This window comes from Cnephaeus nilssonii (assembly GCF_951640355.1).
Source record: "Cnephaeus nilssonii genome assembly, chromosome: 11".
NCBI lineage: Eukaryota > Metazoa > Chordata > Mammalia > Chiroptera > Vespertilionidae > Cnephaeus > Cnephaeus nilssonii.
The window spans coordinates 62,237,215-62,262,352 of NC_137082.1; the positions used below are offsets into that span (position 1 = coordinate 62,237,215).

Genomic DNA, 25,138 nt, shown 5'->3' on the forward strand with positions numbered 1-25,138 from the left:
TGTCTCAGTGATTGCTTTCAAATGGCACCGTGTTCACTATAATTATATACTGTTCACTTAGGCAGTGGACTGAAAACAAGTTAATAAATCATTGCCATCGATGCTTACTGAATCGAATCCTTGCTGTGTTCCAGACACCATTGTAAGTAGTGTATGTTAACCTTCACAATCCTATGAACGAGCTACAGTTATTCTCCCATCTTATCAATAAGGAAACTGAGGCACAGAGATTAGGGAGCTTGTCCCAGGTCTTGTAGCTAAGAGGATGTAGGGGCCCAGTTTTAAACCTGGGTAATCTGTTCTAGAGCTCATGTTCTTGACCATCGTGCTATATTGTATCTCATAAGAAGTGTGAACAGGATCCAGGAGGGAGAATAATTTCTGAACGACTGAGAGAAAATGACAGCTGATTTGATTCTGCTCAGAGAATTTGGAGCTAGAGGATTCTTTCCAATGGTTCTCTCGGGCCTCTTCAGGACTAGCCCAAACTTCTGTCTGGAGAAGGATTATTGAGAGGCCAAGGAATGGCCAGGGCCCCTAGAGAACCCGTGCTTTCTGTTCGGCCCTCATTCGATTTAAATTCTGACGCTCTATGAGAAACAATCCATTTCAGTCTGTGGTAAGAACCTGACACTGCTTGTTAGAACTTGACACCAGGAACTTGGCCCCAGGTGAATAGCAGTTATGGACACACGTTAATATGCAGGCAAGGCCCCATGGGAACAGGAATTCTTCCCAGGGTACACATACCAGGTGCTTTGATCACTGTAAAAGGTTATTGCCCAATCAGATATTAATTGTGAAGGTGGCAATTCTTTGTTGTGTTTTTCTTTTTTAAAAAAGATCATTTTAGTGTTAGCTTCACCTTACAAGTAAGCCAACCCAATTATCTAAAAAAACCAAAAACCCACCACACTGGGATTTTAAAGAGATTTTGCTGCTTTAATTATTGCTAAAGTGGTTGCCTCATCTGTGTGTTGCATGAATATCTTGGATATTTAGACAAAATATGAGCTAATGGGAGCACAGCAGTCCCTGGTTATTCATTTCAGTGGCTAAGACAGGAGGGAGTGGGGAAGACAGAGGCTGCTTCATGGCACTCACAGCTTCTGCATACAGCCTGCAGCCTTCCTCTGCTGGATTTTGATGGAATGTTGTGAATGGTTTCCATTGCTTTTGGCTAGAATAGCTTAAACATGTGGGATGGTTTTGACAAAAAAATAATTCCACCAGACATTTAGCAGCTGTCTCCTGCTCACTGTTGGCTTGCTACTTACTCATGGCTTAGTTGGTTGTTTAAGCTTGACCTTGGCAAGGGGCTGTGGCTGGAGCAGAGAGTAAAAATCCAGGGCAAACATTTTTAAATGAATTGTTCTATTCCAGAAGTCTGGAAGAATATAAAATGCTTTGTTATTGCTGTTAAAAATACAACATACACAACTAGAACCTACCTGAACCACCAAATATTTTGTTTGGGAAGAACTTGTGAGAGCATTATTATTTTATCACTTATAAAATCGTGTCTGAGAAATGTACAGTCATGCTTTAACAAGAAGGATATGTTCTGAGAAATGGTGTCATTAGGCAATTTCATCCTTGTGTGAACACCATACAGGGCACTTATATAAACTTAGATGGTATAGCCTACTGCATATCTAGAATATATGGTACAACCTGTTGATCCTAGGCTACAAACCTATGTAGCATGTTACTGTACTGAATACTATAATCATAACACAATTTAATAATTTAATAAATCACTTAGGTGTAATTAGCTGGTCATAGGGGAAAATAGTTTTAAAATGAACAAGAATTTAAATGTAAAATAACAAATTCATAAAAGTTAGAGAAAGGAGGTGAACTTTAAAAACAATCTTGAAAATTGTAATGAACTTTAATCATGATATAGAACTCAGAAGTTAGAGAGGAAAATGATCACTAAGTCTGACTTATACTTTTGTGTGGCAAAAATGCCACAAACAAGATTAAACACAAATGATAAGCGGAGAGAAATGTGGACACTACATAACAAAGGGCTAGGTTCTTTAATATGCAAAGAGCACTTTCAAATAAAAAAGAATTCTAACAACTCAAACCAAAGTGACAGAGAACATGCACAAGAATGTCACAGAACAAGAAATATGAAAAACTGCTCACCGTCTTTGAATAAAAGTTACTCAGAATTAATGTCATATTTTTCATAGGGAGAAAGGACTTTAAAATATAATGCAGTTTTACTTTTGGCATGATTTATGGAAATTACTGCATTTAACAAGTTGGCTGATATAGCCTGTGTTCCCTCATTCTTCTGTGGAATGGTAATGACTAGACTGGGAGACTTCTGGGGCCATGAAATGAAGGGGTTGAATCAAATACACCTATGAAAGGCCTTCAGACTTTCAAGTAGGTGGAGCCTCCTATTTACTTGGTTCCTCTATTTGCATCATTTCCTCACTCTTTTTAGTATTCTGTAAGAAAATGGTCTCATGTCATCACCCTTGCTGATACAGCTTTGTAAAGAGACACTGATATGCCACTTAGTATGGGGCAGGTATTGTTTTGAGCACTTTATAATATCAACTTAACATTTAAAATTGTTGTAAAACATTCGCCCCATCAGGGAAAATGAGGAGCATACGACCCGAGGGAAGTGGACTTGAAGGGACTGTCTATTGAAGGAGACAATAGACTTATTCTCTGAACAACACACTTGAACTGCCTTTCTCCCCATCAGCTACTTCCTAGGTCATCCGTGGGAGATTCTGAACTATAACCCATGGCTAGAGCATACCCTTCAGCACACGTGGGCTCAGTGGAAGTCATCTGTCTCCACTGACTTTCAGAAGGAACCCAGGGAACTGAACCTTCCCAGGGAACCCCTAGGAGGCATAGAGCATTGTTCTACCTTAGCCTGCTGGTCTGATTCTCTCCCTCACAGGTAGGGTTTCAGGAACGCCTCTTGGTGTACCTGTCCCCCTCTTTCCCTTCCATCAGTGGAGGAGGATCATGGACAATTAAACAGCCTTGGAATTAGAATGAGTCAGCTGCCATGTTGCCAGGTTCCACCCATGACCAACAAAACAAGGGCCCTTATTGGTCAGAACAGCCTGTTGAAAAGTCTGGGGCCCACAGGAATGTTGTTTCCTGACCTCCCTCCCCTGCCTAGAGCCTCTGAGTGCTGTGACCAGCTCAGGCTGTGCATCTGAGACACATGACAGGCTGATTGTGGACCATACTGGGACATAAGCTGATTAACATCAGAGCCTGGGACTAGCAGGAGACTCCCCCTTTTATGTTGCTTGCACCCCTAGGCCTCCCTCCTGGCCCATTTGGAAGGGTGGGTGAGCCTCTGCCTTCAGGACTTTTTCAGTTGACATTCTCAACACTCCCCACGCTTTCCCGTAAGTCCACATGGAGACCTTCCTCTACCCGAATCCTCCTCTCTGCTGAAGGTAATTTGGGGATGATTTTTGTCATTCAATCAGTTAACAAATACTCATTGATTGCCTCCTAGGTGCCATGCAGTGTTCTGATCCCGGCACCCTCAAACAAAAACCATGGTCCTGATATCCAGAAATCCACAGCCTATTTTTGAGCCACACAACCTCACGAGGATGATAGTATTGTGCTTGCATATGCACAGGTGTTAAGGGCAAGGGGGAAGAGCATTTTCTCTGGAGGGAAGGAATGCTGGCCTGAGCTCTCCAGGAGGCCACAGTGGAAGAGTTCCAAGAGAATGGGGAGGGGTGGACGGGGGAAGAGCAGGTGCATGGCCCAGAAACAGACACAAGCACAGTAAGTTCCCAGAATGACCACTTGCTTGGAATGGCTGTAACGTCGGGTGTGAACGGGGCGGGGGGGGGGGGGGGGGGGGGAGAGGGGAGGATGATACATGAAGCCTTGTTCTGCTACGCGTTGGGTTTTATCCTGAGGCAATCGGTATATAGAAGAATTCTATTCACATGAATACTTGATAGATTTGCAGTTTTGAAAGGTTAGTGAATTGTAGGAGGCTGGAGGACCAGTCAGAGAAGCATGTTTAGTTTTTGTTGTGGGGAGACAGCATATGTGTTATGGCCAGAAACTGAGTTGACTTTGCCAGCAATTTGTTTAGCACAGGTTTGCTGTGGGAATTATAATAATTCCACAGGCCAGTAGCATAAAGGATAATATCTTTTAATAAGCCAAATAAATAACGTACTCCAAACAAATGACACATTAATCAGACCATTGTTCCAGGCAAGTGGGGGGTGGGGGTGGGGGGTGGAGTATGAAGGAATAAGTCCAGGGAGGCACTTGGGAGAGTCAGTGACCAACTGACTCGTTTCCAGATTTCTAGCTGCCAGCGCAGAGTAAATGTCTCCAGTTGCTAGAGCGTTTTGCTAGGGAATGAAGATACCAGTGTTGAAGGGCGAGCTGATCTCTTTCCCAGGGTCGCAGCCTGTCACCACTGGCTAGGAGGAGTGCCTCCCCGAGACAGGAGGGAAGGCCCCTCTCAAATAGTCCATGCAGACTCTCCGTATTTGTAGTCTAAATGTCCCCTTGGCCTGTAGTTGCTTCTCCACGTGTTCTCATTGATAAGAAGGGGCCCCTCGGCAGCTGGTTGCTTATCAGTGACAACAGATGTAGAATGATGACATCCTGGCAGGACTTACTTTATTCTTATATCAAATAACTTTTGGGGGGGGTCATAAACAAGTGGATTAAAAGAACTTCATTTAAGTCATAAGCAAGTGGATGTGAAATCATCTTCACCCAGTACAACAAGGCAACTGCAGAAATCCGAGTCCCAGATGAAGGCCCGAACTCGGGCAGAGGCGGGGACAGTAGAGGGGAGGCTGCCACGGAGGTTAAGCTTCATTACTTAGCGTTGGGGGATGAGAGAGGGGAAGCACGTGGGCGCCTCCATGATTTCTTACTTGGTAAGTGGGAGGTTTACGGAAGGAGTGGCCGATCTGCGGGTGAAAGGCAGTTATCAGGCTGTGACAAGTTACTATTGTGAAGCGCATCTGCTGTTCAAGTAGCGATGACAAGCTAGCTTAGCAGGGAGATAACGTCTAGATACAGAGGGGAAAGGGTGGTGTCTCCAGCCCTCTGAGCCTGTTACCACAGGCCATGCGGAGGTAGGAGTCCATAAAGTGCTCTACTGCAGTGTCCACTGTTGAGACAGTCACCCCTCCCCCATCCTGACCGGAATGATTCCCATCACTCAGCTCGTTGTTGTTTTTTTAATTGCTCACACTATCACAGATGTCCCCCATTTTTCTCCCCTTGCCCAGCACCCCTGCCCCTACCTTCACTACACTGTTGCCTGTGTCCATGGGCTATACATATATATTCTTTAGCTAATTCCTTCCCCTTCTTTTATCCAGTCTTCACCACCCCCTTCCTTCTGACCTCTGTCAGTCTGTTCCATGTATCCATGCCTCTGGTTCTGTTTTGTTCGTCAGTTTATTTTGTTCATTAGACTCCACATATTAGTGAGATCATATGGTATTTATCTTTCTCTGCCTTCTTATTTCGCTTAGCATAATGCACTCCAGGTCCATCCATGCTGTTGCAAAGGGTAGGAGTTCCTTCTTTTTTTACCACAGCATAGTATTCAATGTGTAAATGTACCACAGTTTTTTATCCACTCATCTACTGATGGGCACTTGGGCTATTTCCATAGCTTGGCAATTGTAAATAATGCTGCAGTGAACATAGGGGCGCATATATTCTGATTGGTGTGTCGGGATTCTTAGGATATATTTCCAGAAGTGGGATCACTGGGTCAAATGGCAGTTCCATTTTTAATTTTTTGAGGAACCTCCACACTGTTTTCTAAAGTGGTTGCACCCATTTGCATTCCCACCAGCAGTGCACTGTTTTCCCTTTTCTCCACATCCTCATCAGCACTTGTTGTCTGTTGATTTATTGATGGCAGCCATTCTGGAAGGTGTGAGGTGATGGGGCTTGTCTGTGGTAAGAAGGATTATGAAGTACAGATTCCAGCTGGCCTGGCTTAGGAGGCTTCTCTCCTCTGGTGTGGAATCCCAGGACAGCCGTCTTGGTTAATACGTTGGCTCTGGTTAGGCCCTTTTCCAGCAAGTACCGGGAAAGTTCTCCTCTCATCCGATTTGGGGTCATAAAGAATTTAAATGCCAAGGTAGAATTTCCCCAATAGCTTTATAAATGAGTAGTAGCCATTCATGAGGAAATTGGAGAGGGTGGAAGAAAGGGAAGGGGACAGGAAGATGGGGAAGGTCCCTTCACTGCCCCCTCCCAGTTTTTATTTTCCGTCCTCTCTTCCTTGTTCTTCTCCTGTCGCCCGCCCAGGCCAGCATTGTGTTCTCTCTTGCCTGCAGCATTAGAGGAGCTTCCGGATTCTCCTCCTCGCTGCCCCACTCTAGTCCATTTGTGCGTTGTGTTTTCCTAGATATGGAGGTTCCTAGTGGACCCTGTCACAGTTCTGCATTGGCCACTGCGTGCTTTCCTGCCCATCTGCCACAGTCCCTGCCGGACTCTCTCTCAGACACCATGCCCTTCATTTGTAAATCCACTGTTATACCCAAGGCAGGGTTGGGTGCAGATCGACTTTTAATAAATAGTCTCTGGGGCTGAGGGTGCTCCTCACCGTGGGCCTTTGTTAGGCTGTTGCATCGCAGTTCTCACCTGTGTTCTCCCTGCCCTGCATGGCCGCAGTTCAGGGGACCTCCTCCAACTCATCTCCTTCAGTTCCACTGATCAAAATGCATCACTTGCTACCCCTCTACGGCTTATCTTCATATTGCAGATGTTACAATGTTGTGGAATAGAGTGACTGTGGATGTGTTTGCCTTTGCTCGCAAATGTAGATTCCAGAAGGCAAGGACTAGTGTTTTCTCTAGCCCCTACAAGAAGGACTGGCATACCATAACTGCTCAATTAATATTTGTTGGATAAATAAATGAACTTCTAGAGAATCGGAACTGTGACTTTTTAATCTTTGGATTCACCATAGTGTCTTTACATAAAAAGTAGATCAATAAATGCCTTTTTAGATTGTTCATTTAAATAGAGTTCATGTCCTAAAACCTTTGCAGGAACAGCCGTTTAAAGGTCAGAGTTCAAATGTGCCATACTGCATCATAGCTATTGTAGCTATAACATGTTCATTTCCAAACTTTCAAATCATGCCACGTATTTTGTCTGATTTGTGAAAAATGATATAATGGGTCTTATAGAAACATGCACACACAGGGGTGCACACACATTTAAAAAAATACTGAGTCATTATTATGGGGGAAAATGTTTGAAATCAACCCTACCTCGGAAAGTTGGAATGTGTACATAACGATTTTTCCCACTGTTCTGGAATTCTTTACTTCTGTGGGACTGGACAATATGTTATATATGCACATCTTGTCTCTATAGATGCCAGAGACCAGGCTTTAAACTTTAAAAAGTCTCATTCATACTAGGTTTTTAATACTTGCTGAGCGATGGGGTTGATATCCTCTAGGAAAGTAATGGAGCTGTTTCCACATGAGCTTTTTGTTTGGCCTATTGGGGTTATTTATATTTTACAGATGAGCATTCATTTCTGTCTGGGTTTCACCTCTTTTCCAGGGAGGTTCCCTTGAAGGATGCGAAGGAATACGCTGAATCCATAGGTGCCATCGTTGTTGAAACAAGTGCAAAAAATGCTATCAATATTGACTCTTTCAAGGAATCAGTAAGTACCTGAAATCATGTTTTTAGCTTAGCTCATGGTTTTTATGCCTCTGAGAGTCAAAGGATGAAATCACAGAGCTCTCAAGTAGAGCTTTTCCTCTGTGTGAATTTGATGATGTGGATATAAAACCTACACGCATGCACTTGTCAATACTGACCTATATTGTGTCTCCCAAACCCAAATTTCCAAAATTCCGTTCTTTAACCTGGTGATTCTATGTTTTATGAATCAAAAGGAAGTAACTCTGTTGCAAAATAAAATTTATTTTTATTTAAAAATTATGTATTCTACAGCATTTTATGTGTGAGGGTGGAAAATCTAATTTGCCTTCTACCAACTTAAGTTCTGGCTGAACTAATGAAATTGACATGAGACTGATTAACAAGAGAAAATGACCAAATTTCTTATGTATGTACATATGGGGGCTTTATAAGAATATGCCCCCCCCCCAGGACAGAACTGGCAGTTGAGGCTTATATGTTATTTTGAGCTAAGGAGAAGGGGGGTAGGCAGGTTGTAGCTTGGGAATTCAAAGGGGAGGAAGGCAATCCACATGGAGATGGAAAAGCAAATGTTTGGTAAACAGATGTTTGCTGGGCCAACTTTACAGTGGGACACAGAGACCGATCGAATGGGCCTTGCTGCATTCCTCCCTGTCTGTCACATTAGCTCATAGTAAACCACAATAGTTATCCGTAATGATAGCTCCCTTCCTGGAGCAGGTCCTCTATCTAAATTCTTTTAGGCAGTTAGGAGGAAGGCCAAAGGTTGTTCCTTAGTCTTTCTTTTCTTAAGAATATTAGTGAGATCATACGGTATTTATCTTTGGCTTAAAATAACCAATATCTCAAAAGGCATGTTTTTGGCTGGCAAACTGCTTTCCCTCATATATCAGTATGTTGAGGGGAGGAGAAATAAAATAGATGTTGAAGAGGTATAGAAAACTGAAGTCACCCATTAAACGGAATGACTCTAGGCAAGCGAAACAAAAGAACCTTTTGTACTTTCTTTTGCTTGTTGATCGCCAACAAAAATAGTCTCTCCATCCCACGTGACCTGAAATTGGGAATTGGATGGAGAGTCTATTTTCCTCATTTCTGATCAGCTAAGTCATGGAAGGTGATGGCTCCCTTCTTCATCTCCAGTTCTGGGTAATGTTATGTTTCCCTTTCTTTATGCTGCTTCCCATCAATAACCTCTACCTGAGAGCTGTTTCCCAGCTGGTGGGCCAGGCTTTCACCTTTACAACTTCTCTGATAATGACGTTTCGTTCCGGGTCCCCTCAGAGAGCTACTTGCTGGCAGCGGTCTTGGGAAACTGTGTCCTGAGATACCTTCGAGCAAGTGTTTGTTGAGGTTCTGGGACTCAAAGTCTTTGGGTCACCTTAGGAAAAGTTGAACTCCTGAACAGTTGGCAGTTGTTCTCAAATATCTTGGCTCCAGACAGTTCCAGAAGGGAATTCCAGAAGGGAAACTGATAGTTGGATCTCTCTGAGGTCATCGTTGGCGGTGCTCTCAAAGTCAGAGGGACCGTTGCTTCCCAGAACAGATTTGATTTCCTTTTAACTGGTTTTGGTTCATTACTTCAGACTCTGAGAACCCACAGCAGGGAATATTTTGTTTGTTTCTTTTGGCTTGATGGAGAATTCGCTGGAGATGAGGAACCCTGACTGGGTTACTTGCATGATACAGAAACACACAGAAGAATGCATCCCCGTCCTTCTTGTTCTCTGGGTCTACACCACCTTTCCTTCCTGTCTCCTTCAGGGGGATTCATTGCCTTGCTGTCATTTCACACTCTCAACAGAATCGTGTTCTCCTCGATGGTTGACCTGAGTGGTTGAACTCTGGAGTGCTAGGGCTGTCATTTTATGTTGGAAACCCCATATTCCCAGGCTCCTGCTCCTTCCCAAAAATGGGCCATGGGTGCAGTGCTCTGTGGTGAAGAAACTGCTCAGCTGCCCTCCACAGCTGGGTAACTCTGGGTGACATCTGACTGGGTTTGGTTTGAACTTATTCCATTAACCTCATATTTCCTGAGGTCAAACTCATTCTTTTTCTGGCGGCCTTTGGCCTTTCTGGTAGGTTAGGCTAATTGTGCAGCTATTAAATAGTTTGTTTTTATTAATGCTTTTCATTAACGAAGCCAGGTAGCTCCTGATGACCGTGACTTCCACCCCTTTCCTTTGTGCAGCTCCTTGTATTTTCTAGAGCTCTGGCCTGCGTTAGCCCCTAGAAGGCAGACTGTGCAGATGGCAGTGCTCAGCGAGAGAAGCGCGGCACTCCGTATACCTCAAATGCGGCTGGAGATTTCTCCGCGAGCTAGGAGACTTTCCGAGGTCTATGTAAGTCATTATTAAAATCCCAAATGAAATAAGGACCTCAAAGAGTAAAATAAACCTAAGCAGCAAGGATCGATATCTTAATTTAAAAGGTATTTCTTTGTATGGTCCAGCCAGTATAAATGCCTTCATGTATATGAGGTCTTATGGCTCAAAGGGATGGGGACCTGGACTAAGGAATTCCTGAGATGCTACTGGTCTATTCATTTAAGAGAAAACAAGCTTTATTCAAAGCACTGGGGAATTGTGGCTTCAAATAATTCCTATAGAGGCTGTAGAATACTGTATCACCTCATCTTTCATGTCAAATAAACAACTGTTTCTGTTTCATTATACTGTGATTGTTATTGCCTTTGCAAAGAAGCCTGTAAATGCACAGCCTGCAGCAAGATCTCTCTCCAGGTATATACTGTGAGTGCTGGTGCCTTCCCAGCCTCTCCACTTCTTCAGGTGTTATAGCTAATTACAGGCTAACTTAAAACACAGTACCAAGTACACCTAAATATATGGCAGCAGACGTTTCATTTATTTTCCTTTTCCCTGTTTCTACTTGTATTACATGTGCTTCTCTCTGAGTTCAAAATAGAAAGATATATTGCTGACATCCATGCTCCCCAAAGCAATTTTCCAGAGACAAACGTGCCTGGGAGAAAAGATGCAATAAAAAACCAAGCAAGAGCAATGAGAATAAAAGCCCTTTTAAAAAAGGATGCTTGAACAGAATTAATTCATATCGACTTGAATAAAGAGATAAATATTTCTCTTTTATATTCTTAGAGTGCTCATAAACCAGAAAGGAATCAACTGTTAACATGAGTTAATATATTTTCTAATTGGAAATATCTATTTTCAAAGCCTGAAACTACCCTGGAAAGGACGTAAGTGCTGCGCTGTTTTGGGTAGTCTGTGCACAGTCCTGACCTATCACTTCTTACTGCAAACAGTGGTTTAAATGGGAACATTATTCATCATGGTGAATAACAGGAAATGATTTAACTGTCCAAAAGTTGGGAAATCATTTTTTAAAAATCCTGGTACACTGATATAAGCTAGTGATTAAAATGATGATGTAAATCTGTATTTACCGACCTAGAAAGATAAATTATTGAGTGTGAAACAAAAGTTAGTGGTTTGTATTACATCCTGATTTTATAAATTGTGAACCATATAGTATATAAAAGTAAATAATATATTCTTCCGGGTAAAGATGTATGCACATTAAAATGTTAACAGTGGTTGCTTTGTGGTGATGAGATTATAGGGAACTTTTTTAAAAAAAAGACTTTATTCTGGAAAATTTTAAGCATATGTACCAGTATACTGTGTAATATAGTGAACCGTCATGTACACATAATCAGGCTGGTTTCATCACTACCTCACCTCCCCACCTCCCTGCCTGTATTATTTTGAAGGGAATCCCAGACATTTCTGTAAATATTTTCAGTATGTAATCTTTTTTTACATAACAATAATTGCATTATCACATTGATAATAATGCTGTTATCATATTAATACCATCAAATATTCAGTGTTCAGATTTTAATGATCTCATGATTGCCATAAATGACTGCTTTGTTTGCATTTTTTATTGAAATCTAATTGCTTGAATTAAGATGCAAGTAAGTTCCATACACGGTGATTAGTTGATAGGTCTTTAAGTCTCTCTTAAGCAATAGGTTCCTTCTCCATCTTTCCCTCAAATAATTTCTTTAAGAAATTAGATTAGTTGTCCTACAGAAGTTAACATATACATTTTGCTGAGTTCTTTTTATTGCTGAGTGGTATTTCATTACAAATGTAAAGCAGGAATCATTGATCCATTCACCTAACATTTGGGTCATTTTTTGTTTTTTAATATTTTTATTGATTTCAGAGAGGAAGCGAGAGGGAGAGAGAGAGATAGAAACATCAATGATGAGAATCACTGATTGGGTGCCCCACCCTGTGGATCAAGCCCGCAACCTGGATATGTGCCCTGACCGGGAATCAAACCATGACCTGGTTCATAGGTCAATGCCAACCACTGAGCAACACCAGCTGGGTTTGGGTTGGTTGTTTTGGGGTTTTTTTTTTGCAATTACAAGTAAGATTGCTATGAGCATGCATATATAAGTTTTGTGTGGGTAAATACTTACAAATGGAATGGCTGTCTTCTCTGATAGATAATGTTTAACTTTTTAAAAGACTGCCAAACTGTTTTCTAAAGTATTTTAGCATTTTACATTTCCATCCCCAATGTGGAGCTCCAGTTGCTCCACATCCCTGCCTACACTTGGTATGGTAAGTTGATAAAACTGTAACCATTCTATTAGGAATATAATGGTATCTGCTTGTGGCTTTTAATGTATAGCTTCCTAATGACTAGTAATGTTCAATATCTTTTTATTTGCTTACTAGGGGCCCAATGCATGAATTCGTGCACCTTAAAAGGAACTGTGGGCCACGAGGCTGCTGTAGGCACAGGGGCGGGTCTCAGCCCATCCTCCCCACCCCCGGCTGGCCCTTCCTGCTGTGGCCGAGGTCCCCTGTCTGCCAGCAGCCCTGCTCCCGCCGCCTCTGCTCGCACATGCTGACAGTGTGGAGCGATTGGGGCCGGCACCTTCAGCGAGTGTGAGGCAGCTGCTGCCCCGATTGCCCCTCAGGAGCAGGGGGAGGTGGAGAAGCCCTCAGGGGTGATCGTGGCCAGCACTGGCAGTGGGTGTGAGCGCCGGGAAGGACTGTGGTGCGCAGGAGCAAAGAATTTTCAGTAACCACCAGAGGCTTGCCCTGATGACAGCAACCGGTGCCCCGCCTTGGTCTGGCACCCCCGCTCACCTGCTCCCCCATCCTGCCGTGGCTGGCCCCAGCCATGTTCTGCGCACACCCCCTGATGGTCAGCACACGTCATAGCGACCTGTTGTTAGGTTGTTCTGCCGTTCGGACTATTTGCATGTTAGCTTTTTATTATATAGGATTTGCAATCCTGTGTCTTCTCATTGGCCCACACACAGAAGGGTCTCGAGTTCATTTCCCTATCAAGGCACATACCTAGCTTGCAGGTTCATTTTTCACCGTGGTTGGGGCACGTGCACAAGGTAACCAACCAATATGTCTCTTTCATGTCGATGTTTCTCCCTCTTTCCCTTTCCCTCCCTTCCACTCTCTCTAAAAATCAATGGAAAAAATATCCTTGGATGAGGATTAACAAAACAAAACAAAAAATGAAAGGGATATATCCATAAAATGGAATATTATCTAATGATAAAAACAAATGAGCTGTGGTATATTTCCACAATGGAATACTACAAGGCTGTGAAAAGGAAGGAACAGTGCTATCAAGGGTTGCGAGGGGCTTGGAGGAAGGGAGGGATTACTAGGTAGAGCATAGAGGATTTTTAGGGCAGTGAAACTATTCTGTGTGATACTGTAATGGTGGATACATACCAATATACATTTATTAAAATCCATAGAATGTGCAACACTAAGATTCAACCCTAAAGTGAACTATGGGCTTTGATTAATAATAATGATCAATAATAGTCATTAATTATAATAAATGTTCCATACTAATACAGGATGTTAAAATTAGAGAAATTGGGATTGGGGGGAGGGGGAGGGATATGTGGGAACTCTGTACTTCATGTTCAAATATTTTTATAAATCTAAAACTCCCCCCACCCAATAGTCTATTTATTTGAAAAATAAATCAGTGTGTGGGGGGAGAAGACACCTTTGAATGGTCAAGAAGCCCAATGATTTTAGAGTCACTCAAACCCTCCATGTTTAAGACACTTGGTATTTTATTTTGGACTGACAGCAATGGTGACTTTCCCCTTCCTTCCCTCTTTGTTGGTGTATCACCTTCCTCCAGCTCCCTACACTTTTAACTTTGTTATTGTTTTTAATTTCTCTCTTTACCTTCCTACATCCAATCAGTTGTCACATCTGCCAAGTGTCTTGCTGCAGTTCTCTTTCCATCTTTGTTTTCTACTTCCTTCAACTGTACCCAGAGGAAGGCTCTCTCTTTTTTAAATATATTTTTATTGATTTCAGAGAGGAAGGGAGAGGGAGAGAGAGAAACATCAATATGAAAGAGAATCATTGATTGGCTGCCTCCCGCATGCCCCCCACTGGGGATCGAGCCCACAACCCCGGGCATATGCCCTTGACCGGAATCAAACCTGGGACCCTTTGGTCCGCAGGCCAACGCTCTGTCCACTGAGCCAAACCAGCTAGGGCTGAAGGCTCTCTTAATCCCTGACCTGGACTTTGTGCAAGCCTTCTGACTAAATAATCTTCCTGTCTCCTCCTCCATTCATGCTCTATGTAGATATTAGACTCTGTATTCTAATATTCAAGGTCATCTAGTAATTCCAACACTGTCCTCTTTACTGCAGCAAAAGAACAGCTACAGAGAGTGACCTCAAGTGTCACACGTGTCTCCTCCACGCCCATTCTGTATTCTTAGGGCAATGTTCTCTGATTGTGAGCCATGTTCTGTAGAGGACTCCACCCCGACCCCTGCCTTCTAAATGGAGAGGTTTGTGGATCATTATCAAGAGTAAATCCTTCCAAGTCCTAATAAACCTGGTCAATTTACTAATCTGAATGATTCAGAAAATCAGGATCAAGAAATGGAAGTTACACAGCAACTACCGGCCCCACTAAAACTCAACAAAAGATAGCCACGCCGAGTAAATACTGGAACTGGGATGAAAGGAGAGAAGAGATGGACAGGGAGGACTTACAGCTTGTGCAGGAAATGGCCGGTCCATCACACAAGGAGAGAGGACAGCTGCAGCTAAGCACGCTGTTTTATTTTTGTTGTGTGTAAAAGCATTACAGCCTCTAGTCCAGAATCATGATAATATTTATAGGCTTGGACTTCGTTTTTTTCACATATCACATTCCTGAGGAGTCATTTATAAAATCTGCTTTTTCTCTAGGCTGTCAACGTTCAGAAAAACTGGACTTCATGAAAGAGTCTTTTAACTTTTCCCCATCTTACACAATTCAAACTCTATGAAAATAAACACCCTGGCCTAGGGTTTACACTGAAAGATGCCTTATGGAGATTGTGTGCTCCGAGAACATTTTGTAAGAGCGGAAACATGCAGCTGATGCTCCCAGCCTTTTTAGATGTTTGTTTGGATATTTGTGTTCTATTCTTTGCCCTATGTAATTAGTACTAATTCAACAGTGTTCCCAGGTGATCACCTTGGTACAAAATGCTATGGCCATTTTCCAGGACTATTTTTTTTGCCTCAGTACACTTAACCTTTCAGTAAGTTCCAAACAATTCAGACCATAAGATCCCAAGCTCTTGTGTTTTCACAGTGCCATTTGCTTCCTTCTCTTTTTAAGGTTATGACGTGGCTTTCCTCTCTGTCTGCCTTAAAGTGGAAGTGCTTCCTTTCTTATCACTGTTTGAAGCTGTATTGTGTGGGACACCTCCCGGGCTGAGTGTTCTGTAGAAGAGCAGGGCGGGTCCCAGTACCGGAACCGAGTGTCCACCATGGTGAGCCACTAGGCAGGGGTTTCTTCTCATGCAGACTCCGTTCGAGCTGTACCCAGAGCCAGGACTCCTTCCATTGTCATTAGTTCTTTCCATATTAGAAATAGCCATAAATCTGTATTGCATGGTAGTTTTCAAGTTACTTTCCCATGTGTTTTTTATAGGCGAGGAAAGGAACTCTTGGAGATACTAAATAAATGGACTAAGTTCACTAAACTAGAACACGGACTCTCAGATTTCAGAACTCTTTCTACCAGAGGAGTAAAATGATGTGTGAGAAAACTGCAGTAATTCTATTTTTGAGAAATATTTTGTTCTACTAAGTGAAATTTTGAATATTCTGAAGATAACAGAACCTGCTGCCTCTAAGAACCTATGTTCAAAAACTGATTCAAAAAACATTGCTAAAAGTTTAAAATGAATAAGAGAGGAATCTCCTTGAGGCGTTACTCAGGTCTTAACTTAATCTTGCATCCCTAACTGGTCTTGCTTATTGTCTATTGAGGAGAGAAGTGCGAGGGAGGAAGAAGGGGGAGAGCAAGGGAGTGCGCTGACAGGCCTCCCTAACACTCCCTTTCTTCTGTGTGCTCTTTGTTTTCAGACTCATTCTACTTTTGTGACTTAATGAATATCTTATGTATAAATATTTTCTGTAATTGGGGTACTTTTCATAGGACAAAACATGACACCAGGCTTGTAGAATAAGCCTTGTATAGCAGGACTAGAAGCCTAATGCTATTTTGTTGACTTTAGAGTTAACAACGTAAGCATAGCATGAAGTTGATGTTAGTATAGGTATTGATTTTGATATTGCCAAAAATACTGATCAGTAAACAATACTTGTCTTAGTTAACTAGATCAATAGCTTGCACCAATTAGAATTATAATTTTGTCCCAAAATATTTCAGATGCAAATACAAAAGTCTGTATTGCAATACCTAACACACTCCGGAGGCACCTGAACTATTAATTATTGATTTAAATAACTTAAATAATGATGTATCTTGACACTATCATCCCTCCAAAACACCCTTTTTCAAGGAGTAAGTAACATTTGACTGGCAAGATTTGACCTAAATAAATCAGAGTATTGGTAGTCATTGGGAACTACCCCTTCTATTTCTCACTTAAGATTTACAAAGTAGAAGAAGCATTTTGTTTACTTCCTTTTAATTATGACTAATGAAAGAACACAGCATGTGCAGAAGAGGAAAATACATACTTAACATTCTCATTTACTACTGGATCAGGAGTGAACTTTTTCGAGAATGGCCTGCAAAGCTTTATATAGTTTTGCTGGCAATAAAATGGCAGAAGCAATAACTACAGGAATTATTACAACCCTTTTATCTGCTCCATAATCAGATGAAGAGCCATTTATTTTGAATTTTGGATAATTGCCAATGACCTTAATTTTTATACTTGAGCTTTGGTGAATGGCACACCACCCAACCTACAGAACTCATTAATACCTTTGAAATGAACTGTTTCTGCCTTTTGTGGAAATGTGCCTCTTCCAGGGCATTTCACTCTCTTTATGGTCCTTAGGTACCATCCAGTTGCATTGAAAGACTTTATCTTTGAAACTAGTTTCCCTTCCATTTCTAATTTCTGGTTTCTTAGTAAAGTAATATTCTAATTAGCTGACTTTAAAATCTCCTTATTTTTGAGTTAGCTTTCATGACTTTTTCATGGGGAAGAGAAAGTAGCCTAGAGAGCTAATGTGGTACAGTGGGAAGAATACAGGTTTTGGGATCCATCAGAAAAATCAAGATGTCGTTTACAAAGAATCACCTGTGCCACTAATGGTTGATGTGACCTTCAGCACATTATCTAAGTTTTCTGAGGAATAGTAGTACAATGGTGATGATATAGCCATTCTGCCAGCTTCACGGGGCTAAGTGAGGATGGTGCCTATAAAAATCTTTGAAAACTGTCTAAACAAATATTTGTGATTTCCAGATCCTATTGCCTTTTTAAAAAATTGATTTTTAGAGAGAGGGAAAGAGGAAGGGAAAGGGAAGGAGGGAGAGAAACACTGATGTGTGAGAGAAACATTGACCAGTTGCCTCCCGTATGGGCCTATGTAGGGATTGAACCTTCAACCTAGGTATGTGCCCTGATGGGCAATCAAAGCCACAACCTTTTTTGGTGTACAGGATGACACTCCAACCAACTGAGCCACCTGGCCAGGGCTCTATTGCCTTTTAAAAAGTTTACTTTTTAATCGTTATTGTTGAGAGTATTACAGATATCACCCCCTTTTCCCCCCATTGCCCCTCTCTATCTGGTTTCTGCCCCATCCTAGGCCTTTACCACCCTATTGTCTGTGTCCATGGGTAATGCATATATGCATATAAGTTATTTGGCTAATCTCTTCCCACCTCCTTCTCCCCTTCCCTCTGAGATTTGTCAGTCTGTTCTGTTTCCATGCCTCTTGTTTTATTTTATTCATCAGTTTATTTTGTTCATTAGATTCCTTGTTCGTTTATTTTGACTTTTAGATTCAATTGTTGATAGATATGTATTTATTGCTATTTTATTATTCATACTTTTTATCTTCTTTTTTTTCCTCTTTTTTAAAAAGACCCTTTAACATTTCATATAATACTGGTGTGGTGGTAATGAACTCCTTTAGCTTTCTCTTATCGGTGAAACTCTTTATCTGACCTTCAATTCTAAATGATAGCTTTGCTAGGTAGAGTCTTCTTGGTTGTAGGTTCTTGCTTTTCATCACTTTGAGTATTTCCTGCCACTCCTTTCTGGCCTGCAATTTTTCTGTTGAGAAATCAGCTGATAGTCTTATGGGTGCTCCCTAGTAACTAACTGCTTTTCTCTTGCTGCTTTGAAGATTCTCTCTTTGTCTTTAACCTTTGGCATATAATTATGATGTGTTTTGGTGTGGTCCTCTTTGGGTTCCTCTTGTTTGGGATTCTGTGCTTCCTGGACTTGTATGTCTATGTCTTTCACCCGGTAAGGGAAGTTTTCTGTCATTTTTTAAAATAGGTTTTCAACTTCTTGCTCCCTCTCTTTTCCTTCTGGCACTTACATGATGCTAATATTGGTATGTTTGAAGTTGTCCCAGAGGCTCCTTACACTATCTTCATATTTTTGGATTCTTTTTTTCTTTTTTTGTTCTGATTAGGTAATTTTTGCTTCATCATATTCCAAATCGCTGATTTGATTCTCAGAGTCCTTTACTCTACTGTTGATTCCCTGTAAATTATTCTTCATTTTAGTTAGTGAATCCTTCATTTCTGACTGTTCCTTTTTTTATGTTGTTGATGTTCTCACTAAGTTCCTTGAGCATCCTTAAAAATATTGTTTTGAACTCTGTACCTGGTAGTTTGCTTGCTTACAATTCATTTAGTTCTTTTTATGGGGATTTCTTCTATGCTTTCATTTGCATCATATTTCTTTGACTGTATTTTGACTGCTTTCCTAAGTTTGTTTTTATATATTAGGTAGAGCTGCTATGTCTCCTGAAATTGGTAGGTTGGCCTTGTTTAGTAGGTGTTTTGTAGGGCTCAGTGGCTCAGTCTCCCCAGTCACCTGTGCTGGGCACTCTAGATGTGCCCCTATATGGTCTGTGTGCCTCTATTGCCTTTTTCTAAAGACAACTTTTTTTTTAGATAAAACTCACATACCTGATTATAGATAACAATCCTGTGTTATAAATTTCAAAATTGCTAAGAAACTAGGTGAAATGATAATTATGCAATATCCTAGAGGCATTAGCTAACACTACAGAGATAATCATATTGCAATATTTAAATTATAAAGTCAACACCTTAAACTTACACAATGTTATGTCAATTATATCTTAGTAATACATTTTTAAAAATGCATGTGCCAACATTTCAACAATTTAAAGTGTATAACTCAGTGGTTTTTAAAATAGTCATAAATATATATGACCACCCTGGCTGGTTTGGCTCAGTGGATAGAGTGTGGGCCTGTGGACTAAAGGGTCCCGGGTTCGATTCTGGTCAAGGGCACGTGCCCGGGTTTCGGGCTTGATCCCCAGAGTGAGGAGTGCAGGAGGCAGCCAATCAATGATTCTCTCTCATCGTTGATGTTTCCATCGCTCTCTCCTTTTCCCTTCCTCTCTGAAATCAATAAAATATATATTTTTAAAAATAAATATATGCAACCATCAGCAGTCAGTTTAGATTATCTTTATTATCTAAAAGCAAAACCTCCACATCCTTTAGTTATCACCTTCCTAGACCCTCCATTACCTTTTTAATTTTTACTTTCTGTTTATTTACAGAGACTGTCGTAAAAATTAAATTAAGTTAAAATAAGATTACTTGTGGATGACATTAAAATACTGTTTCCTATGAAGAGTGCCTCTTAGGGCTTTTTAGTTAATGCTTCATGTGTATTGGTAGGATAAGGGATAGCAAGCAAAGTGTTAGTAAATGATATTACAAAGAAGATTACAATACCCAGTCCAGTTCTATTTTAAGAACCAGAAAACACGAGGACTCACTGTCCTTAGTGAAGTCCTGGTGCCACTGAGCAGCTTGTTGCAGTGGGATAGATCTGTGGGAAAGCTGGGGAGGAACGGGGGGCTGATGTTTGGGCCAAGAAGATGGGTGGGAACTTTTCCCTTTACTCAGAAGCACGAGGTTCCAAACCCAAGGAAATCCATATTATCAGGAAGCTGATTTTACTTTTCCTTAACTTTTAAACATGAGCTTGATTTCATTCAGCAGAGCAATGACGTGAGGAAGGGAGGGAAGGAGGTGGGGGACAGAGTTACACCTGAAGCCCCTCTACTTTCCACAAACATTACGTGGAGCTGGTGAAGCATGGTGACAATCTGCGTGTGGTGTCAACTGAGGAAAAGGAACTCAACCTTGGCCTCCCTTTTGTTCCAGGTCGCCAGATCCCACCCTTGGACCCCCAAGAAAATGGGAACACTGGAGCAATCAAACTTGGGAAGCAAACCATACCAGCCAGTCGGCGGTGCTGCTGACCGGGGCCCACGGCCCCCTGTACTTGAAGAAGCCAGAGCCACCTCCCTGTGCACTGCTGATGGACCCCATTCTCGGTGGCCTGGCACCTCACTTAGAGATAAGTGAGCTCGTTGGCTTGGCATCCTGGAAGGCCTGCAGGGAATGGGACAGGACATGTCCCTGGAAAAGTATTTGCAAAAACTCTGGAAAAATACACCACCTTTCATGCATGAAATGCACATGGGAGAAAAATGGATTTTAGATAATAAGTATAGTTGAGTTTTTGTTAAAAACCTTAAAATATTCTCAATTTGTACAAATATCATACTGGCTTATAATGTGTGTGAGATTCTAAAAGTGATGTTCCACTCTGACTTCCTGTGTTCCCTAGCCAAATTCCAGTACCGTCTTCAGTGCCATTGCCTTTGTGAACTAGTCAGCCTTCACCGAAAGGCTAACTTAATTTTATTTAATTTACCTTTTAGTGGAGTATAATTGGATGATCACTGAAGCTGTAGATTTGAGCTGTTATAAAAGTGGGAAAGATTTATTAGAAACTGTTGTCTGCATCTCTGACTTTTACTTGATGAACTTTTTTCTAAGTTTTAGTCATCTATAAACAAACAAATCAACTCTGACTAAAATATTGCATGTAATTTTGGGATTAGGAGGCCTGGTTTGGAAGAGTCACTTAAGGACTTACTATATAAGCAGTGACAGGTGTAGGATGTAAATATTACTCCAGAGGTCACTTGGCATGCATCACCTCCATGGTAATAAATTCCTACTCTCTTACAGAGGTTTAACACTACAGAGTGTTATCTTACTAATAGAATAGGTCATGGCATCATATCTAGGGGGGAAATTAACTGAAGGATAATATAGGGCAAACTTTTAATAATAGCAGTTATTAAAAGGTTACAAGAAAGCCAGCCTAGGGAAGTACTAGCACCTTAAGATTCTAGACCCCAATTGCAAAGTTAGAGAAAACATTTTAGAAGATGCCAAGCTTGGGGAAGTAGGTGTTAGGGCTTAAGAGGGGTCTAATTCCGGAATGCCAATTAACTGAGTGTAGGCTTTGATTAAAAAAAAAACAACACATTCCTTTTCAGGTTCCTTGTCTGCTCAATTAATTAAAGATTTCTGAATCCAAAGGTAGTAAAGGGAGAAAAGTCATGAAGAGGAAGAAAAGCTATTTTTATTCTGAATTCGAATTGTGTTACCATTCTAATTTTCATAAAAACCTGGGCTCCAGAAGCAGTTGGTTTCCTATTAGGACTTACACCGGGTGGTGATTGTTAAAGGATATTCAGATCAGGGCCTTCTGTGGGAGCTAAGAAAATGTACAACAATAGTCTCAGAGATAGGTAATTGTGCAGTGTGGTCCATGAACATACAAGGGCCAGCCAACATTTATTGAAAACCTACAATGTAAAAGCCAGGAGAGAGGTCATGAGCTGATTAAAGACTTCGAACTTTGAGTAACTCAGTGTGAGCTGCCACTTCACAGTCCTGTCACTTCTGTGTCCCCCGTGTTCTGATGCATAGAGACACCAGTACCGCCATAGACAAAAAGGAAGAGTCCTTGAGAGACCAGGGCCAAGTTTACACTTCATGTGGATGGTAATCAAGACAATAGGTGGAAATCACAGATTAAGAATTTTTTTGTTTTTAAAGCAAGGATATGTCTATTTGATGTTCTTCACCCAGCTTGGAAGAGTAATTTGACAATCTTAGAATGTGAAGGTTGTAAACTTATTTTTGGTTCAAAAGTGCCTCCTAGCTCTCCCAGACAGGTACCTCAAAAAATGTTAGCAAGTGGCACTTGGGTGACTTTGCAGGGGTTTTTAGGGTTTTTCTCTACATTGTCAACATTATTGGTTAACATGATTCTGCTTGCAGGCCAAGCAATTACTATGCTTTTTCCAAAGTTAAAAAAATTTGGAATGAAAATTGAAATGCCCTCTTTCCAGGTTGCATGCAGGCTCATTTTGGAACCTTCCCTCATTCAACTGTCCTCGACAACCTGTGTTTCTCTCTAGACAGCCTCTCAGGTTGCCTAGCTAAGGTGGTACGCATCCCAGCTGAGAGCCACAGCTTTGGTCTGGTTGCATTTTGCATAAAATGGTTGGTCTTATCCTCCTGTAGTGAGCTGCCCACAAGCGAGGCCACAGTTTTATTTCAGAAGCACATGAGGGTGTGAAACCACTCTTTTACCTTTCTGTACTGCCTTAAATATTCCAGCCAGTCAGATGACTAGATATAATCCCTGCTTGGAGTAATTGGTGAAGAAGGCAGTGGCATTGGGGGACGGAAGCCTTTGCATAAATGCGGAGTCATCTCGGAAGGTAGATACTCGAGCCTTGTCCAGGCTTCCTTATCTTCTTTCTGCCTTGAGATTACGTCCTGGCTATTCTTATAATGAAACTATAACCAAGAAATATTATGTAAAGTCCTGGAAATTGCTATTGCTCCAAAATGACAAATAGTTTCATGTGAGATAACAATATTCTTCCCGTCATTTTCCAAAATTTGCTTCTTTTCCTCTGTTTTCCCCCCTTTCATGTGTGGTATGATGTGTGTTTGTGTAAATAGGATTTCATATTTGTCATGCCAACATGTAACCCATTCCCCTGGCTGAGTTTGGCTCACGACTGTGTTATATCATGTAGGCATGGGTTCTCCCCGTGATTGTCCCCCAGTGGAAAGCCCTCAGGTGGCAGTGGAGTCGTGCAAGCATTTTATGTAGGTACATAACTGACTTGCCATTTCGTGATTGAAAATGGTGCACTGGGGTGCTGAGCATGCCGTTGTCTTGTAGATATAGAAGGCTGGAGAGTTAGAACTAACCCTTGGCCAACAAAATGGCTGTGCCCCAATGAGAACTGAAGTCCTTTTCTGGGGGAGGGTTAGGTAACTGAAATGCTTTCTCTAAGATGGTGGCATGTGATGGCTGCATTAAGCTCCTTCCTGGGGACTCCGCTTCCATTGCTCTGCAGTGCTCATGGGGAGTTGAGTAATGAGCTAGCTTATAAACGAAAGGGCTCTGAGCTGTATTCAGACCTGGTAGGTGTCTAGTTTATTCTTTGTACCATAATTGTTGAAACCAGACCCAGTGATCCTGTGCCAGTGCTCTGTTGTGTAAACACTCCTTTTTCTCTTATGTTTCTATAAAGAGCTTCTGTCTGGGCTGGACCCAGTTCTCATATAGAAGATGCCGCTGTAGACAGTTAGGACCTTTCCACCTTGTATTCATTCCGTGGTAAAGCATTGCCCTCAACATTGCCCAATTGTATCTGTTATTTTGGGTTTAACAACACTGATTCATACTAATAAAGTTTTTACGTTTTATCATGTTTGTCTTTTTCTTATTATCATGTTCAGTAGAATAATTTTTTAAAATTACAGTCACCTCAGCATAGAGAATGGTGATTCACCAGGGAAACTTGTATATCTGTACACATGAAGACATAGTTAAAGATGATCTCTGGCACTGTGCAATAGCAAAACGTCTTCCCTAAGGAAATCGCTAATAAAATGTGGCACAGCCACAGGATTAAAAGCGATTAGGGCAATTTAAATGGATGCAAAAGCTGTCATGCATCAACATGTGTCTCAAAACAGAATGTGAGCCCTGGCTGGGTAGCTCAGTTGGTTAGAGCATCATCACAATACTCCAAGGTTGTGGGTTCGATCCCCAGTCAGGGCACATACAAGAATCAACCAATGAGTGCATAAGCGGAACAACAAACTGATCTCTCTCTTTCTCTCTCCCTTCCTTCTCTAAAATCAATTTAAAAACAACGACAAAGCAAAACAGAATGTGGAGTGCAGGGCCACTATACTGCATATCCCTAAGGGAGCCACTCATAGTGGTCTGTGATTGGAGCCCTCAGGAGCCGTGCAGGAGCAGAGCTGTGGTGTGGCTGAGTGCAGAAAGCAAGTTGAAGAAGTACAAGAGCATATAAACTTACACAAAACATGTGTGATGTGTGATGTTCATAAATGTGTATAAAAATAAAGGAAGAATCAGGACAAACATCAGCTTCATGATAGTGCTTACCTCTGGGGAGGAAGGGTAGTGAACAGGATCAGCGAGGAGAACACGGGGCATTTAACTATCAGTAATTTTATTTATTTCATGATATAAAAATCTGAAGCCAGTAGGACAAAATGATAGCATTTGGTAATTTCAAAGCGTGGGTTTCATTAGTCTGTATATTTTGCTGTATTCAATTTTTTCAAAGAGTAAATAGAGACAAATAATGAAGGATTAGGCTAGAAAGATTTCATAAGTGTAACTAATGGCCAACTTAATGTACTCAGTACATTTTTATAAGGTTTACTTATTCCCATTCCTTCATCTCAGGGACCCACACCTGCCGCCAACACACATCCTTTCTCCTAAGCACTTGTGGGTCTTAGGCTTTCTTTCTGTGCAGAGCTTCCTTTGGCGCATGGATGAACGTGCGGAAAAGGATGTGACGAGGGAGGAGAGCAGGGTCTTATGTCCTTAGCATTTGAGTCATTTCCCAAGGCATATGCTGGGGAGCTGCTTTCCATATATAAGCAAACAAGAAAACCTCCCCAAACCCCTCACCACTTAGAGACCCAGTGTTCTGATTTTATAAGAAAACGAGCCA

The 25,138-nt window shown here is 41.5% G+C and overlaps 1 protein-coding gene across 3 annotated transcripts in view; it reads left to right on the forward strand.

Annotated features, from left to right (window-relative positions):
* Nucleotides 1-23,849, forward strand: part of RAB31 (RAB31, member RAS oncogene family) — a 116,920-nt gene extending 93,071 nt beyond the window's left edge. The window contains exons 6-8 of one of the 3 annotated variants that reach the window (XR_013814252.1): nucleotides 7,591-7,696; nucleotides 9,890-10,040; nucleotides 20,418-20,534. Coding sequence is in view for 2 of the 3 variants with exons in the window: in XM_079785244.1 (XP_079641370.1) it covers nucleotides 7,591-7,696; nucleotides 20,418-20,621 (310 nt within the window). In the remaining variant the exon portion in view is untranslated. Of the gene's footprint in view, nucleotides 1-7,590; nucleotides 7,701-9,889; nucleotides 10,041-20,417 lie in introns of all 3 variants that reach the window. The other 2 variants (XM_079785245.1, XM_079785244.1) reach the window with 2 other exon arrangements.
* Nucleotides 23,850-25,138: the final 1,289 nt, after the last annotated feature.